The sequence below is a fragment of the Pelophylax lessonae genome (assembly GCF_965119305.1).
Source record: "Pelophylax lessonae genome assembly, chromosome: 4".
In the NCBI taxonomy this organism is placed as follows: Eukaryota; Metazoa; Chordata; class Amphibia; order Anura; family Ranidae; genus Pelophylax; species Pelophylax lessonae.
This window is the reverse complement of record NC_138771.1, coordinates 639,886,578-639,906,186: the sequence shown is the minus strand read 5'-3', so window position 1 is coordinate 639,906,186 and position 19,609 is coordinate 639,886,578. Positions and strand designations below refer to the sequence as shown.

The 19,609-nt window shown below is 44.3% G+C and overlaps 1 protein-coding gene across 1 annotated transcript in view; it reads right to left on the bottom strand.

The window, feature by feature from the left end:
• LOC309552894 (phospholipid scramblase 3-like) overlaps positions 1 to 19,609 on the bottom strand; it is a gene marked incomplete at both ends in the record, with an annotated part of 47,477 nt that overhangs the window by 14,640 nt on the left and 13,228 nt on the right. The window contains 2 exons of the mRNA XM_082253802.1: positions 13,071 to 13,225; positions 18,801 to 18,828. Of these exons, the coding sequence (XP_082109928.1) occupies positions 13,071 to 13,225; positions 18,801 to 18,828 (183 nt within the window). The remainder of the gene's footprint in view (positions 1 to 13,070; positions 13,226 to 18,800; positions 18,829 to 19,609) is intronic.

Genomic DNA, 19,609 nt, shown 5'->3' with positions numbered 1-19,609 from the left:
GACCAACCTTGTTCAATTTATTCATAAACAGCATTGAGGACGGGATCAGTAGTTCGATATCAGTTTTTGCAGATGACACAAAATTGGGCAGGGCAATAACTGCACAGCATGAAGCAGATATCCTACAGAATGACCTGGACAAAATAACGGAGTGGGCAATGACATGGCAAATGAGGTTTAATGTGGAGAAGTGTAAGGTTTTGCACTTGGGGACTAAAAACATAAAAGCAAAATACACGTTAGGAGGGGAACCCTTGGGGGAATCAAAAATGGAGAAAGATCTGGGAGTCTTGGTTGATGATAGATTAGGCAATAGCATGCAATGTCAAGCGGCAGCTGCCAAAGCCGGTAGACTATTAGCATGCATAAAGAAAGGGATGTATTCCAGACATAAGACTATAATCCTTCCACTTTATAAAACTCTAGTCCGACCACATCTGGAGTATTCTTTCCAGTTCTGGTCGCCAGTCCTGAGGAGGGATGTGTTGGAGCTGGAGAGAGTCCAGAGAAGGGCAACTAAACTAATTAGGGGTTTGGAGGACCTTAACTATGAAGAGCGTCTGCAATCGCTTGATTTATTCTCCCTGGAGAAGAGACGCCTGAGAGGGGACATGATAGCAATTTATAAATATCTCAATGGTGACCTTGGGATAGAAAAACAGCTATTCAGTCCAAGGGTTTGCATGAGGACTCAAGGGCATACAATGCGATTAGAGGAGAAGCGTTTTAACATCAGGCAACCTGGGGGGTTCTTTACTGTTAGGGCTACAAGATTGTGGAATTCTCTACCACAAGAGGTGGTTTCTGCGGGAAGTATGGTGGCTTTCAAAAGACTCTTAGACGTACATCTCAAGGATCAGAACATTCAGGGGTATGCGAGATGATTATGGCCACACACACCTACACAGGTTGAACTGGATGGACTATTGTCTTTAGTCAACCTCACCTATTATGTAACAGTAACAACAATAACATATAACAATATAGCAATATATACCAATATAACATAACTTAAAGTGTGCAGTCCTGCTAGTTTGCTTTCTGCTCCCCAGCCTGTAACCCAGTTACAGGATTTTTTGTGGGGGGGAAAGCACCAATTTTTATTGGTACTGTCCCACATCTGCAATCCTCATCTAGGTGAGGATGGCGTCTCTTGCCCTGCTGTCTCCTGGGACACGTCACATGTCACAGGACGCTGCAGGATCTTTCACAAGTGTTGGGTGAGTTTGTGCATGCGCAATGGGGAGCCAGTTGTTGGTCCTCTGGAAGTCACAGCTGGCTCCTGTAGGCAAGATGGCGGCACTAGACCCCAGCCACTGACCCCAGGTACCTGCTTTGTAGCTGCTGACTTTTAAAAAGCAAAAAAGCAAACTGAATTTCCTCTTTAATAATATGACAAAAAATATACATGACAATATAACATAACTATAATAAAATATAAGAATACAGCAATACCATGACAACAATATAACATAATACATACACAGTTTATACTGTATATATAACAATATAACATAACTTTCATCCCTTTCCTAAAACAATCTACTGAGCTGGCCAGAACCAGCTCTTGAAGGAGTCGATTCCACATTTTCTCAGCTCTTACTGTGAAGAAGCCTTTCCGTATTTGGAGATGAAATCTCTTTTCCTCCAGAAGTAAAGAGTGCCCCCCTTGTCTTCTGCAATGACCTTTAAGTAAATAACTCAACATCTAGTTATTTACTTAATGTATTTATACACATTGATCATGTCCCCCTTAATCTGCTCTTCTCAAGAGAGAATAAATTAAGTTCCTCTAATCTTTTCTCATAGCTGAGCTCCTCCATGCCTCTTATCAGTTTGGTTGCCCTTCTCTGCACTTTCTCCAGTTCCCCAATACCCTTTTTGAGAACTGGTGCCCAAAACTGAACTGCATATTCCACATGATTTGTACAGGGGCAAAATGATATCTCTCTCTCTCTGGAGTCCATACCTCTCCTAATACAAGAAAGGACTTTGCTTGCTTTGGAAACCGCAGGTTGGCATTGCATGCTATTATTAGGTTTATGATCTACCAGAACACCCAGATCCTTCTCCACCATTGATTCCCTCAGTTGTACTCCCCCTACTATGTATGATGCATGATTATTCTTAGCCCCCAAGTGCATAACTTTACATTTATCAACATTAAACCTCATTTCCCACATAGTTGCCTAATTAAACAGTGCATTGAGGTTGGCTTGTAGGTTGGGGACATCCTGTAAGGAAGTTATTCCACTGCAAAGCTTGGTGTCATCAGCAAAGACCGAAATGTTACTTTTAATCCCAGACCCCATATAATTTATAAAGATGTTGAACAGTAAGAGTCCCAACACTGAACCTTGGGGTACACCACTGATAACCTTACACCATTCAGAGTAAGAATCATTAACCACTACTCTCTGAATTCTATCTCTAAAACAATTTTCTATCCATTTGCCAACCAATCTTTCCAAGCCTGTAGACTTTACCTTACACATTAGCCGTATGTGGGGAACTGTGTCAATGCTTTTGAAAAAAATCTAAGAATACTACATCCACAGCCACCCCCTCTGTCCAAGGATTTACTTACTTCCTCATGAAAAGAAATCAGGTTTGTTTGACAATTTCTCTTTCATGAATCCATGCTGTCTGTTGCTTAAAATATTTTTTCCAGCAAGAACTCATCTATGTGGTCTTTCATTAAATTCTCCAATATCTTCTTGACTATAGAAGTTAAACAAACAGTTCTATAGCTACTTAGTAAAGGCTTTGACCCCTTTTTAAATATAGGCACCATACTGGTCCTACGCCAATCCAGTGGTACTATTCCAGTCATTAAAGAATCTCTAAAAATTTGAAACAATTGCTTTGAAATGACAGAGCTCCATCCTTTTAGGATACGTGGGTGGATTCCATCTAGTCCAGGTGCTTTATTCACCTTTATTCCGTCTAAATATTTCTGGACCATATCACTTTTGAGCCATTGTGGATCATTTGGGCCTTTGTCAATACCGTCCTCATTAGGGCCATGAGCTCCCCCATGCTCCTTTGTATACACAGAGCTGAAGAAAGTATTTAATACATTTGCTTTCTCTTTGTCCCCAGTCACCCATTCCAGATTATTTTGTAAAGAGCCTACATGCTCAGACCTAACCTTTTTACTAATAAAGCGGTAGTATACTCATTTTGACAACTTTGCATAATAGAAATCAGCTATGTCCGTATTACATTACTCACCTTTTATCCTGCCTGTCACTTCAGCCGTTCTTTTTCTATTTACATCGCTCCTTTCAATGATGTCACCCGCGCATGCTCAATGTAGCCTTATTTTCCGGCAAGATAGTGATCTTGCCGGAATAATGCAGGGTCTATTGCGGGGCTGCGTCATTTCCTCTGCTAGACGTCAGCCCCGTGCTCACGCGAGACTTCGACCTTCCCCCATGAAAAAAATTCTCCACTACCCCCTGTGACTTGCTACGTCACAGGGGAGTGCTAGTGGAGTAGTGGAGAGAGAAGAAGACGTGTGGAGGGCCATAGTTAGTGGACAGCCTCCTATTGGCTGTCCAAATGGTTACTGAAACCAAAACAAAGCTTGGTTTCAGCGTCTACTGCGCATGCGCGGAATTTGCGAAGAATACACAAACTGTGGGCGGAAATACCGCACAGGTAAGCAGACGGAAACCACAGCAAGGATGGCGGCGCTCAACATCACAAAACACCGACCAGAACAAATGAAATTTTACAGGTAAGGAAAACTTATAATTGATTGCTTTTATTATATTTTATTGAACATTACATGTTACTATTATTGATTGCATTTTCAGATATGCAATGACTGAGTTTACTACCGCTTTAATATATTTGAAGAATTGTTTGGGGTTTGTTCTAATTCCTTTTTTAATCTGTAGTTTATTTAGAATTTTTGTGTCCTTTATTTTCTTTTTACATATTCTGTTATACAGTATTCTTTTTAACATTTAAATGATGAACCAGAAACCTTAAGAGACATAGCTGAGCACTGGAGCGAGTGTGGCGTAAAACCAAATCCCAGCATGTATTCACCCAATGTAAATCTGCCTTCTTAAAAAACAATTCCTCCCTCAATGCTGCCAAACAAGCCTACTTTGTCATTCTCATTAATACTCTGTCCTCTAGTCCTCGTTGTCTCTTCTCTACTTTTAACTCTCTACTTTCTCCACCCCCATCCCCTCCTCTTCAAAAAACTCCACTCTCTTGGCCAGGGGAGGGCTGGCAGCCTTAGGTCTGGGGGGCAAGTCCAGTCAAGTGGCCCATTGAACCATTGAATCAGCTCACCATCCATGCCCACCTGGTTTTGGACTTGCAGCTGTATACAGTGTCTGGCCCCTACAGTAATCCAGCCCTGAGTGCGGCCTTTTTACCAGTTTTTACCACTTTTCAGAGTGGCCCGGGGGGCAATTGCCACCCTGCCCCCCTTGCCAGTCCTCCCCTGCTCTTGGCCTTCAAGACTCGGCTCTCTCCTGGTTCTCCTCCTACCATTTACAGCACTCCTTCAGTGTTACCTATAACTCTGTTTCCTCCTCTCCACTTCCGCATTCTGTAGGGGTACCTCAAGGTTCTGTCCTAAGACCCCTTCTCTTCTCCATCTATACCTTCTCCCTTGGCCAGTTAATAAACTCCCATGGCTTCCAGTACCACCTCTTTGTTGACGACACACAAATCATCTCTCTATTCCTCACCTCACACCTTCAATCTCCTCTCGCATTACTAACTTACTAACTGACATATCAGCATGGATGTCACACCACCTCCTCAAACTCAATCTTTCTAAATCTGAGTTCATAATTTTTCCTCCAGCCCATGCCCCCCTGACTTCTCCATGAAGATCAATAATACATCCATCAGTCCCTCATGCCAGGGTGCTAGGTGTAATCCTGGACCCTGACCTGTCTTTTCAGCCCCAAATCCAATCACTGTCCAAATCTTGCAGACTTCACCTCTGAAACATCTCCAACATACACCCATTTCTAACCGTTGACACCACTAAGCAAATTATGCACTCTCTTGTTATCTCTCGCAACTCCCTCCTTATTGGCCCACCTCTCTGCAAGCTATCCTCTCTTCAGTCTATCATGAATGCTGATGCCAGACTCATTCACCTTACCAACCATTCAGTGTCCGCCACTCCTCTCTGTCAATCTCTCCACTGGCTTCCCATTGCCCATTGAACAAAATTCTAAACACTAACAATAACATACAAAGCCATTTACAATTCTGCCCCTAGCTAGATCACCAATCGTATCTCTAAATATCACCCAAAACGTCCTCTCCGCTCCTCCCAAGACCTTATGCTCTCTAGCTCCCTTGTCTCCTTCTCACATGCTCATCTCTAGGACTTCTCCAGAGCCTCTCCCATCCTCTGGAATTCACTACCTCAATCTGTCTGGTTATCTGCTACTCTGTCCACTTTTAGGCGATCCCTGAAAACTCATCTCTTCAGGGAGGCCTATTCTGCCTCCAGCTAACAACCAAATCTTCTACTTCCCTCATCAGTTCATCCCTCACAGTAACTAACTTATGTTTCACCAGCCCCTCCATCTTAGATTGTAAGCTCGCAGGAACAGGCCCCCTCTGACCCTCTTGTATTGAATTGTATTGTTGGTGTATTGTCTCCCTTTATAATGTAAAGCGATGCACAAACTGTTGAAGCTATAGGAGTCCTGTATAATAAAAAAATAATAATCTCATCATCTCCTGTAGCCTGTTTGAAGTCCCTGACCATCTCCTGTGATATGTCTGCAGTCTCTAATTACTTCCTGTAGCATGCCCGCAGTCTGTGACCAACTCCTGCCCCATGTCCTCAGTATGTTATCATCTCCAATTGCATGTTTGCAGTCTCTAGCCATCTCCTGTAGTATGTCACTAGTCTCTGGTCATCTTCAATATTTCTGCAGTCTCTGACTATTTCCTTTGATGCATCTGCATTCTTTAACCATCTTCTGCAGCATGTTCTCAGTATCTCATCATCCTCTCCTGTTTTATGTCTGTAATCTTGAACCATCTCCTATAGCAGGGGTGTCAAACTCAATTTCACCGCGAGCCGCTTCACCAGTAGGGCTGCCCTCAAAGGGCCAGTAGTGTCTGGGGTGTGCTAGTTCAGGAGTATGTTCCGAACAAAGTGCAGGGTTCCAGACAGGGGCGGCCCATCCATGCGTCCGGCCCCCTAATCTACATGCGGGGCGCTGGACGCATGGATTCTACATGCAGGGTGCCGGACGCATGGATTCCAATGGGGATTTCCTTTTTCTTTGAAGCATGTGATTAGCGCCAGAGGCTCTAATAGGCTTCAAAAAAGGGTGGTTCCAGGGCGCAGAGCACTGCGCCCTGAGCCTACCCATTGTGTGACAATAGCGAATGAATATTTGCTATTGTCACACTGACTCTCCTCCCAGCCAATCAGGAAGAGGGTTGTGAGACCCCTTTCCCGATTGGCCAAAAGGAGAAGCGATCTTACTGGCCAGTGGCCAGGAAGAGGCAGAAGACATGCGGCTGGAGGAGGACAGCGGCTCTGCCATCCAGCACTCCCCGACTCCCGACAGGAGGAAGGAGAAGGTGAGGAGGTAAGGAGGCAGATGGGCCGGGGAGGAAGGTAGAGTGTTCGTGTGCAATGTCTTCTCAACACCTGCTGTGTCTTTAGTAGGGAGGTGGGAAGGAACAATCGCTGTCAGCCTCTAGTGGCCAGGTGTCAAGCTGGAGTCTGCTGATAACTTGTGCCTCACAATGCAGAGATAATAGCATTTTCTTCTACCAGGCATTCTTAATCCGAGTAGATAAAACGCCCTGCACTTTGGCAACCCTGGAATTCCAGTTTTAGGGATTTGTTTTGCACTTGTACTTCAATACTCCTTGTTTTTTTGTTTTTTCTTTTTAAAGCGATTTACTGCAGAATTGGTTATTCTAAAGGGAAAACTGTCTCCTTGGCTGCTTAACATGCCCTTAATTCTATGACATTGTTTGTGCAAAGGTTTAACAGCACTCCAGACTTCTACTTTACTATGGTTTGACGCCCCCCCCCCCCCCCAAATTACCGAGCACCAGCCAACACAGGTTCTGGAGTGCGGCACGTACAAGGTGTAGAGTTCAGGAGTGCATTACATGCAGAGTGCAGAGTTCAGGGGTGCCCTGTGTACAGAGTGCAGGGTTTAGGGGTACGCTAAGCAGTGTGCAGCCCCAACCCTCCCACCCCCCCCTGAAAAGCTGCCTCGTATCTCTACTCTCTTCTATCTGGCCTGGCTCTAGTACTTCCCTGTGTGTGCGGCTGTACTACCTGTGTATTCGGCTCTATTACCTCCCTATGTAGGCAGCTCTGCCTCACCTTGCAGGGAGATCATTCTCTCTCTCTCCGATTCTGGAGATCTGTCCCGCTGTGAGTGCATGCAGGGATCTGTTAGATCTGGGATCTGTTGAGTGCAAGGCAGCAGCCAGAGAAAGCTTCTGTGTTTATAAGTGTGGCACTACTCCCTTGGGAGCTGCTTGAAGTGGGTTCCCCTGGGTTACCCATAGCAACAACATGCAGATCCTTAGTACTTTAGGTTTTTTGGCTCAGTCAGAAACCAGTCTACGGAATTTGTTTTTTTGTTGTTTATTGTAGAACTTGGGATGGGAGAAGGGATGAGTGGGATAGTCCAACTAGATGAACTATGCACAACTTGAGGACTTCTAGCTATGTTGAATGCGGCAAGGCTGCTGCTTCACCTTGCCACAGTAGTAAAGTATAAGATAAGCAAACTATACAGTGAATCACTCTTCAGGGCCCCGCTTGGTACCCCCTTTTCCCTTCCTCTTCGGGGTCACGTTTGGCACCCCCTTTTACTCCTGCTAACCGTGTGAGCTGACCGTCTAGCCTCTGACTTTCCTTTAGTGATCCCCTTTCCTAGGCAGACCCCTTGGCAAGCCCCCTGGTACTCACGGACACTGTTTTTCCCAGAGGACTCTGCCAGCAACTCCACGGTCAGCTTTCCAGGATCCTTTAGGCTCAGCTCCACACCTGGTCCACTAGGCCGACCGCCAGTGACCACCTTCCTCAGACAGCAGGAGGAGAGACAGCCATCACCCTCCTCCTGGGAGTCTGCTTCCTGCCAAAGACGCCCTGTCACATGTGCCCTTGGCTTTTATGGTCAATCCCAGGATGCACTGCAAAGGTGCCTTCCTACTGGGACTGCCACAAAAGCCCATTTGTCACTGGCCAGGTTTCCTCCACTGTCTAACAGGCTCCCCTATTGGATACAGTGGGGACACTCCCTTAGACCAAATGGCTCACACTTGGACACATGTAACAGACATAACTAACAGATCAGGCTCCCCTGATAATCAGAATGGAGCAACAATGCTTTTAACCTAGCACCTATCTAGGAGGGTGCTACATAAGTGACGGTTTGGGAAAGGGAGCAGAGGGTAAGAGCTGATTGTTCTGGCAGAAAAAATGGGTGTAAGGGCCACACAACAAGGCCTTGTGGGCCTTGTGTTTGACATATGTGTCCTATAGCATGTCTGCAGTCTCTGACCATAATATAATGTGCTTGCCGGCTCTTGTAGGCAGGTGCAATCTGCTTTCTCCACTGTGACATTCGACCTGAGCACTACTGCAGCTCTAGAGGAAGTCAGGAGAAACTTGGTTTCTCTATGGTTTTCTCGATCCCCTGGAGCAGTGTTCCGGTTGGCTACACTGCATTCTGGTGACCCTGGTGGCCATCTTGGGTCAAGCAGAGCCTTTTAAAGTGCTTGCCCCCAGGTTTCGGTGCACAATGGAGAAGTGGCTAGTGTAAGGAGAGGTTTCCTGTCTGTCAGGGACAGCACCAGCGGTAGGGATAAGTTCCAGAGTAGTAGAGAAAGCATAGGGCCTACATCTACACTTGTGCAATCTCCCACTTGGGTCAGACTGGCCACACCACACTCCACCTCTCTCGCCAGGGGCTGGCTTCAGCCCAGGATGTCTATCGTTACTCTCCATTGCAATGACCTGGGAGTTTCCAGGACGGGTGTTCTCCCTGCTGGGTTGTGACTGTTTTGCAAGTTTCTCATAAAACTAGTTTCCACATCTTGGCATCAGTGTCATTACTGCCACCGCACCATGCTGCACCTAACCTGACCGTCTACTGCAGTATGTCTGCAGTCTCTAATCATCTCCTGTAACATGTTTGCAGTCTCTGACCATCTCCTGTAACACGCACAGTATGCAGTCTCAGAAGCTTTGGATATGCTACAGGAGATGGTCAGACAGCCTTCTGAAGTAAGTCTGCAGTCTCTGACCATCTCCTGTAACATGCACCGTATGCAGTCTCTGACCATCTCCTGTAGCATATCCAAAGCTTCTGACAGCCTTCTGAAGTAAGTCTGCAGTCTCTGACCATCTTCTGTAACATGTTTTCAGTCTCTGATCATCTCCTGTAGCATATCCAAAGCTTCTGACAGCCTTCTGAAGTAAGTCTGCAGTCATCTTCTGTAACATGTTTGCAGTCTCTGATCATCTCCTGTAGCATATCCAAAGCTTCTTGCGCTCTTTTGAAGTAAGTCTGCAGTCTCTGACCATCTCCTGTAGCATGGCTGAAGTCTCTGTCAGTTTTCTAACATTGCATACCCTGAATAGCTCATTGGTGATTTCAAAGGCCACGCTTGTATGGTACCCCCTCTATACTGGTTAAGTTGACCACCACTCAAGTGTGTCAGGGATGTTTCAATGAGGCTTATGCCTCGTACACATGCAACGAATTTCCGCCGACCGGTCATCCGTCTTTTGTCCAGAGTGGTGTCTGTTGGTTGGAATGTGCTCTAGACTGCACACAAATTTTCCCGCACGACGGAATTCTACTTCAGAAGTGACGTCATGTGTTGGATTGCTTTCTTTGTGTTCTTTCATCTCTGAGCATGCCCAGTCTTGCTCATAAGATTTTTCCCCATCGAAATCTGTACTAATGAGACGAAAATCGGCCGTGTTTTGATGGTCGACAAAAATTATATAGCCTGCACACCAGGATTTTTTCGGCCGAAAAGTCAGAGTCGGTTGTCGGAAGCACCATACTAACAAGCCGAATATCGGCAGATCGGTCGTCGGATGAAATTTCCCGGCCAAATTTATACTCATGTGTACGGGGCTTTAGAAAGAGGGCAGTGCTCGGACCAGGGAACACACTGGTGCATTTCTGGAAGCTCACTCTGAGATGATATGAATAGAGTTGTACCGAACTGTTCGCCGGCGGACAGTTCCCGGCGAACTTAGCATGTTCGCGTTCGCCGCTGCGGGCGAACATATGCGATGTTCGGTCCGCCCCCTATAATACATCATTGAGGCAAACTTTGACCCTGAACTTCACAGTCAGCAGGCACATTTCCAGCCAATCAGCATACCTCCCTCCCAAACCCTACCACCTCCTATAAATAAGCAAGGGCAGCATCCATCTTAGATCATTTCTGAAGCAGTGTGTTAGTGAGAGCAGGGAAAGTGTTGCTGCTGCTGCTGCTGTTAATAGCTAGGGACAGTTGTTAGTCAGTGTTCCTGGTCTTGCTAGTCAGTGTTCTTGGTCCACTACTGCTGTAAGGACAGCATCCTGACAGCACCCCAAAAAGCCCTTCTAAGGGCTGGTATTTGTGTAATTTTTTTATATATATATATATATATATATATATATATATATCTAGTGTCCCCCAAAAGCCCTTTTAAGGGCTGGTAATTGATTTTCTTCTTTTATATATATATATATATATATATATATATATATATATATATCTAGTGTTCCCAAAAGCCCTTTTCAAGGGCTGGTAATTGAGTATTTTTATATATATATATATATATATATATATATATATATATCTATTGTACCTATTGTACACTGCAGTTGCCTGCCCGCTGTGTGTGAGAGGCCACAGACCCACCACAGACTGTACTGTGTGCACACCACACTCATTTCGGGTGGCACAGGCACAGTACCTTGCATTTTAAAAAATATTTTTTTTTTCCTCTGTCATAATTGCAGTGAGTGCTGTGTCAGGTCCACAGAGTGCACTGTACCCACTGCAGTGCACTGCCCACCACTGATATATATACGGTGGCACAGCATCTTGTTGCAAATTGAAATAAATATATATATTTTTTATTATTGCAGTTGCCTGGGCTGCCAGTGACTGTCAGGTCCACAGAGTGTACTGTGCCCACTGTAGTGCCACTGCGTGCCCACCCACCACTGATATATATACGGTGGCACAGCAGCTTGCAAAGTAATAATATATATATTTTTTTTTATAATTGCAGTCGCCTGGGTGCCAGTGACTGTCAGGTCCACAGAGTGTACTGTGCCCACTGCAGTGCCACTGCCCACCCACCACTGATATATACGGTGGCAGGCATGACTTTTTTTGGATTAGTGTCTGGGGGGGGGGGTCTAAAAAGCGTACCTGTGAAGTTTCAGCTCTGTAGCATGTCCAGAACCAGAAAAAAAGATCATATAGGTGTAAAAGGGGTTCCCACCATCCCTGCTCTACTGAAAAATTATCTTTTTTTTCTGGTTCTGGACATGCTACAGAGCTGAAACTTCACAGGTACACTTTTTAGACCCCCTAGACACTAAATCACACAAAAAAGTTCTTAAAAATTGTCATTTTTGATAGAGAGCCAATTATTGGAAAACTTAAAAAAAAAATAAACTTAAAAAAAAAAAAATTTCTTTGGATTTATTGTCTGGGGGGTCTAAAAATTGTACCTGTGAAATTTCAGCTCTGTAGCATGTCCAGAACCAGAAAAAAAATAGAATTAGGGTTAGGGCTAGGGCTAGGGTTAGGGTCAGGGCTAAGGTTAGGGTTATTTTTAGTGCTTAGGATTAGAGGGTTAGAGTTAGAGGGGTAGGGGTAGGGCTACTAACTCTAACCCTAAGTATCTCACCGTAACCCTAACCCTAGCCCCTAACACTAAACCTAACCCTAACCCTCTAACCATAACCCTAACCCTCTAACCTTAACCCTAACCCTCTAAGCCTAGCCATAAAAATAACCCTAACCCTAAACCTAACCCTAGCCCTAACCCTAACCCTAACCCTAGCCCTAAGCCTAACCCTAACCCTAGCCCTAACCCTAATTCATATTTTTTTTCTTGTTCTGGACATGCTACAGAGCTGAAACTTCACAGGTACACTTTTTAGACCACCCAGATGCTAAATCCAAAGAAACTTTTTATTTTTATTTATTTTTTTAATTTTTCCAATAATTGGCTCTCTAACAAAAAATTACAATTTTTAAGAACGTTTTTTGTGTGATTCAGTGTCTGGGGGTCTAAAAAGTGTACCTGTGAAGTTAGGGTTAGAGGCGTAGGGGTAGGGTTACTAACTCTAACCCTAACCCTAAGTATCTCACCGTAACCCTAACCCTAGCCCCTAACACTAAACCTAACCCTAACCCTTAAAGCCCAGTTCCTGTCCCATTTTGGTCGGTTCTGGTCTGTTTGCGGTTGTTTGCGGTGCGTTAAACGGGGAGTTTGGTTTGTCACTGTGAAGCGGGCATAACTCTTACACTACCTGATCGATACAACATCATACCTGATCGTATACACACACTGGATGTTTTAAAGCACGTTATTCCAAACAATTTAGGAATGTTAGGTGATTTATGCCCTTTATGGAATAAAACCCGACTCTGCATCAACTACGTAATTTTCCATGGGAGTTTTGCCATGGATCCCCCTCCGGCATGCCACAGTCCAGGTGTTTGTCCCCTTGAAACAACTTTTCCATTACTATTGTGGCCAGAAAGAGTCCCTGTGGGTTTTAAAATTTGCCTGCCTATTAAAGTCTATGGCGGTTCGCAATGTTCGCCGGTACGCGAATATTCGCCGATGTTCGCGTTCGCCGTTCGCGAACGGCGAATTTTATGTTCGCGACATCACTAGATATGAATACCAGCAGCCAGAGAAATGTAGTTAGCAGGCAGACAATATACCCAATATAGAAATCAGATCCGCTAGTCAATAAGTTTACATCCCCGATGATGTCTGAATGCAAATTTTTATGTTCTTTAAGGTTTAGGAAACTGTACAGGAAAAGAATGCTTACATAGGTTTGCCCTCCACAGCAGTCACCATCGGTCAGGTAAAGGGAAACCACATCCCTCTTGTATGGATTACGAAGGCGCAGGTTCAGTGAAGGTCCACAGCACTCCGACTCCCGCCGTACAGTGAACAGATCCTGCCCATTCTTGGTCTGAAAAACTGAATGATGAGTCAGGTCAGTGATTGCTAAAGAGTTCCTCTAAACATAAAAGGCAGACACTATACTAGGAGTCTTATGTACTAAAGATGAGCTCCCGCTGCCGGCAAGGATAAGCAGTGTTCACCTGACTTTGCCAACAACATCCTACTCGCCTGCCCTGAATCTACACCAGGGGTCTTCAAACTATGGCCCTCCAGTTGCTCAGGAACTACAATTCCCATCATGCCTAGTCATGTCTGTGAATGTCAGAGTTTTACAATGCCTCATGGGATGTGTAGTTCCGCAACAGCTGGAGGGCCGTAGTTTGAAGATCCCTGGTCTACACCCTACACACATAGTGGTAGGGTAATGGTGCCTGAATTCATTTGTACTGTATATACCTGTTACACATCAACTAATAAACCATTTTGGGCATCATGTTTAGAAAATTATTTTAACAATTATTAACCACTTCCAGACCACCCGCCGCAGAAATACTGTGGCAGGCTGCCCTCCTGCGCGAACCACCGTAGGTATACGTCGGCCACGCGCCTGCAGCTAGGGGGCGAGCGCGCAGCACCGGCAGCGCGCTCCCGCCCCCACTCATCAGCGGGGACTCCAATGCACGGGGCAGGGGGCTCTGATTCCCACCTGACACCCACGATCGTTCCCCGCTGAGAGAGAAGGACGGTCGACTGTTGTAAACACAGCTGACCGTTTTTCTCTCTGGAATGATCACAGAGCCCCTGTGATCCTTCTATATAGGATCACAGATCTCTATGGTCATTTCACAAGCCCCCCCCCCCCCACAGCTAGAATCACTCCCCTAGGCTCACATTTAACCCCTTGATCACCCACAGTGTTAACCCCTTCCCTGCCAGTGTCATTATTACAGTAACAGTGCATATTTTTAGCACTGATTACTGTAGTAATGTCACTGGTCCCCCCAAAAGTGTCAAAAATGTCAGTTAGGGGTCCGATCTGTCCGCCGCAATGTCGCAGACCCGCAAAAAATGCAAATCGCCACCATTACTAGTAAAAAAATAAAAAAAAAATAAAAATGACATAAATATTTCCCGTAGTTAGTAGACGCGATAACTTTTGCGCAAACCAATCAAAACGCGCTTATTGCGATTTTTTTTTTTTTTTACCAAAAATATGTAGAAAACAAATCAGCCTAAAATGTTAAAAATAAATGTGATTTTATTTATTTATTTTTTTTCCATTGGGAATGTTATATAACAGAAATTGAAAAATATTGTTTTTGTTTTCAGAATCTGATCAAATAGCACTAAAAGAAAGCTCTATTTGTGGGGGGAAAAAAGGACGTCAATTTTATTTGGGTACAGCTTCGTATGACCGCGCAATTGTCCGTTAAAGTAAGGCAGTGCCGAATCGCAAAATATGGCCTGGTCATTCAGGGGGCAAATCCTTCCCGTCCAGAACTGGTTAAACAAATTATTGTATCATTTTTAAAAATGTATGGGGGAATTTTTTACCGTCCTTGGATTTTATATAATTGCATGATCAAGAGTTTTACAAAAGTATTACAATCTTCGAAATCTATGTCATTTTTTCTTTTTTTTTTTAAGTAACACTAAAGGCACGGTTTTTATTTTTTTAAAACAACAAATATGTTATACTTACCTGCTCTGTGCAATAATTTTGCAAAGAGCAGCTCCCTCCCCAGCCAGTGCTCCTGGCTCCTCCACTGCTGAGCTAGCTCTGGGGGCACTTGTGCGTGTTCGCTCCCGAGCCGCCTCTGTATTTCCATAAAACACACAAAGCACGGCTCGGCACTTCCCCCCACTCCCTCCTCACTGAATGTGATTGACAGCAGTGGGAGCCAAAGGTTCCTGCTGCTATCTCTTAGCCAATGAGGAGGGAGAGGCCCAGGAGAGCTGCTGCTCTCGTGCACACCGCTGGATCAGGATCAGGCTCAGGTGAGTATTAGGGAGATTCATAGGATGCTAACACGTTTCAGTCAAAGCCTTCCTCATAGAATGCTTGCTATTGCTGTAGTGCAACAATACATTTTTATAATGAAGAAGCTATCAAGTTGCCGGCCTATGATTGTTATGGACTTGCAGTGAATGGCACAGCCAGAGCACTGACACTCTGCTCGTATATTTTCCAATACAGCTGTAGAGCTTGTGTGAGTCTTTGTGTTTCTGTGAGTATTAGGGGGGCTGTGGAGGCAGTTACACACTGAAGTTTTTTTACCTCCATGCATAAAATTCACGAAGGTAAAAAAAACCATCAGCCTTTAGAACCACTTTAATTAAAAATCTGCAACTTTTTATGCGAATAACTACTGACGCGTTTATAGGAACAATGCCCACTTCTTAACCACTTGCCGACCACTTAACGAGGATTTACTGCAGCAGTCAGCCGCTGCTGGGCAAGGCTACGTTGCTCGCCCACGAGTCTGTAGGGGGCGAGCCTGCGCCGCTGCGCTCCCGCCCCCGCTCGTTCCCTGGGGAGCTAGCGCGAGTGTATAGGGCTAAGTTGCGCTAAATTGTGCTAAATTGACAAGCGATTATCAAACGGAAGCACAATAATTGATAAAACACTCAAACGAATGTCCTCAATGATGTCAAAAAATGTTGTCCAGATGACAGACACAGTCCAAAATCCAGAATCCCAGGGTCAGAGGAATAAATCAACATTCATGTAGTCTCCTTACCAGAAATCAGAATAGAGTTCGCCCAAAACTCAAATATAAGTTGAATCGACCAGCCTCAGATCAGTGTACTCAGAAGATCCTCTCATTAGCAGATGGTAATCATATGTGGGAGAAAAATATAAACTCCATAGCGTAATATTATTATATACTCATATGTCACCCTGAGGAGTGCACACCGTCACCAGAGCCAGATACCAGATAAAGTAAAGCACCGACACCCTTGAGTCCCAAATGCTTACCAGACAGTAGATGTTAAATGGTGAAACAAAGGAAAGAAGTAGCACACAAAGGACCTCTCCCAACACCGCTGCCTCTTACCGGACTCTAATGGGTTGTATGCCAAAGAATCCCACGACAGATCCTCAGAGCAGATAACCCATGGAACAATCACTCCAGTACTGACTCCAATAGTGACTCAAAATCAGAAGAGTCAAAGCATAAATTGAAGTAAGCCGCCGGCCGGTCGGCTTCTCCGCCCGTCCTCTCCACTCGCGTCCGCACAAGCAGGTGACGTCAGCACGCCGCGACCGACGCACGTTTCGTCAGATGTGACATTTTCAAGGTACCTTATGTGTCCAACCACTCTGCACACCACTAAGCCTCTTATAGAAAACCCAATGAAGAGTATAGTACAGCCAACCATCCAACAAATTGTTTACGTGTGAAAAATCAAATATGTAAGCTGTCCGCCAAATATAGTTACATAGTTAGTCAGGTTGAAAAAAGACACAAGTCCACCTAGTTCAATCAATAAAAGAGAAACAAAAATATATACAATCCCATATACACAATCCTATATGCACAGTTGATCCGGAGAAAGGCAAAAAACCCAAGGCAAAGCATGATCCAATTTGCTACAGCATGGGAAAAAAATTCCTTCCCGATCCCCCGAGAGGCAATTGGATATTCCCTGGATGAACTTTGCCTATAAATATTAGTACCAAGTTATATTATATACATTTATCAAAGAATACAGGACTTTTTAAAAGCAATCTACTAAGCTGGCCAGATCCAGAAATATGGGTGTTGCCATGTGAATACAGTCTACCTAGGAACACCCACTCTTCCAGATTGACGCCCACCCATTAGCACTTTGCCCCTCCCACTAGCCAGGATCTGCCGGCATTACATAGGGAAGCACGCCCTCATTACTATGTTCCCATGGTACTGAAGAAGGCAAAATATAAGCAGATAAGCTTTAATCCGATCATCTTGAAATGTTTCTTTAGATACACTTTAGGCAATATGGTCTGGTCCAGATCAGCCCCAGACTGTGACTGAAAACTTGAAGTATAGGAGCTCCAAACACCGGAGGGCAGATGTCCAAGAACATTTATTTTTCATTCTCTTTGTTCAAATTATTCAACTTACCAACATGTTGCTGGGATCTTGGGGGAGATCTAAATTTATGTAGCACTGCCCCCTAGAGAGCTGCTGAGATTTCTTGATTCCCCTTGGTTACCCCTAGCAACGGATAGCAGACAAACGGCATTAAAAGTTCTTGGCTATGTCAATAATTAATCCAGGGGATGTTGGTTTTTGTGTTTTTATTGAGAACTGGGATAGGAGAAGGGATGAGTGGGATACTCCAAGTATGAACTATGCACAATCTTTGGGACAACTAGCTGTAGTGTGAGGCAAGGCCGCTGCTTCACCTTGCCACTGAAGTGAAGATATTTTGAAAGGTTCCTGCTTTAATTACTCTCTTCAGGGTTCTGAAACTGGCACCCCCTTTACTCTCAATACCGGTGTGCTGACACCTGTCCGCTGACCATAGTTTCTGGAGTGGTCCCCTTCCTGGCAGACCCCTGGGCAAGTTCCTCTGTACTCACGGACACTGTTTTTCCAGAGTCACCGTTGCCTCCAAACTCCACTTGTCAGCATACACTGGACCTCTGAGTTCAGCAACACCTCCAGGTTCACCAGGCCGACTGTCTGTGACCATCTTTCCCAGCTGCAGAAGGAGAAACATGTATGCTGTTTCCAATGGATTTCTGCTCCCTGTACCCAGCCCATTTCAGCAGCCAGGGTATCACATGATCGCTATGCTATCACACGATTACAATGCAAACACAACGGTTATGAATGAGTTTCATTCATACCAGCTTTGCTTAGTATTGTGATGCTGTGATTGGTCCTCAGCTATCACATGGTACCTGGACCACTCATAACAACCTGTACCATGTGATAGCTGTGGGCCAATCACAGCACACAGTTAAAAAAAAAGCACAGCTGGTATGAATGTAACCCATTCATGACAGTTCAAAACATTGTTGTTACAGTTGTCATCACTGTAACAGCAATCAAAGTGTAAAAAAAATAAAAAAAAAACAATACTAATAATAAAAAGTAATTAGAATAAAAATTAATATTAATAATAATATTTAAAAAAATAATACCTGATCTTCCTCTATAGTAGTTAGTAGTACAGTGTAACTATGGGGACACTGAACTACTTTGATGAAATTATGTAAAAAAAAAAATTAAAAAATTGTAAAAAAAATGTTAAAAAAGAAAAACATGTTTAAATAAAAACGTGTTAAAAAATTTGAATAAAAAATTATTTATTTATTTATTTTTCACATACAGTCACCAGTCAGTGACACTAGTCATGTGACGCTGTACTGCACTGGTAACAGTATGTAAAAAAAAAAAAAAAAGGTCAAGTCCATGACAGCCTGGGCTCAGGGGAAGTGACTGGCAGCATCATTCACCCCAAAATACCCAGGGAATCTTGTAACAGAAAATAATTTCTGCAGGTGACAGCTCTGGATTGAAGGAGAGCATTGCGTCAAAAGTGTCCTTCTGCAATGCTTTTGGTCAGAGACTTTTGTTCTTCTATAAAAAACAACAACCAGCACCAGGGACAGGAAGCTCTATAATACTCTCTAATCATTCCTTTCTCTTACCTTTATCCCTTAATATCACTTCTTCCACCTGAAAGTAAATAATGAAATGTGTTATATAAAGTTATTATTTTGGTAATATTTTTAATTATTTTTTCTTTATTTTTCCTGTTTCTGTTTTTATACTTTTATGTATCCCCATTTGGTGAATGTGTCTCTTATTATTTTATTTCTTTGTAAACGAAAAAAAAAACAATGTCCCAGTTATGGGTGAACTATGTGGGTCTAGACAGAGCAACCACAGACTTCTTACTCTGTAAGGTTACCTGGCACTATGCACTCCACGTGAAATAACGGGCTACTAGACTAACTAAAAAAAGTGTTGACAAATCATAATCCCGGTGAGTCTGGAATGCCCCATACACCCAGTCTGCATAACTCATATGGGGGAGGAAGGGTACACTCAGAGCCCTCCCTACCCTCTTGTACATTAAAAGGGCACTGAAGCAGAAAATTATCCATGGACTCTCCTCCACACTCTACTCTCGGGCAGCCCATATCACTCACAGAAAGAAACTTCAGGTTGCCCTTCACATATAGTTTTCCTGTCAACGGGTCTGTGGTAGTGAGCCCGTATAGATTCCCAGCTCAGGATTCCCCAGGGCGTGGAGTCTAAGTCTCAGCCTGCTTCTTCACCAGGGCCCCTGGTGGTGGGGATGGACTTGCAGCAGACTGGAACCAGGTCGTGGCCCCCAGGTAGGCCCAGCTGAAGATGTGGAGACCGCTGGCGTGTGCAGTGTAAACAGGAGACTACAAGGATATCCAAGAGAAAAAGCTGAGGTCAGGACATGCAGCAGACGTAAATAGATGGA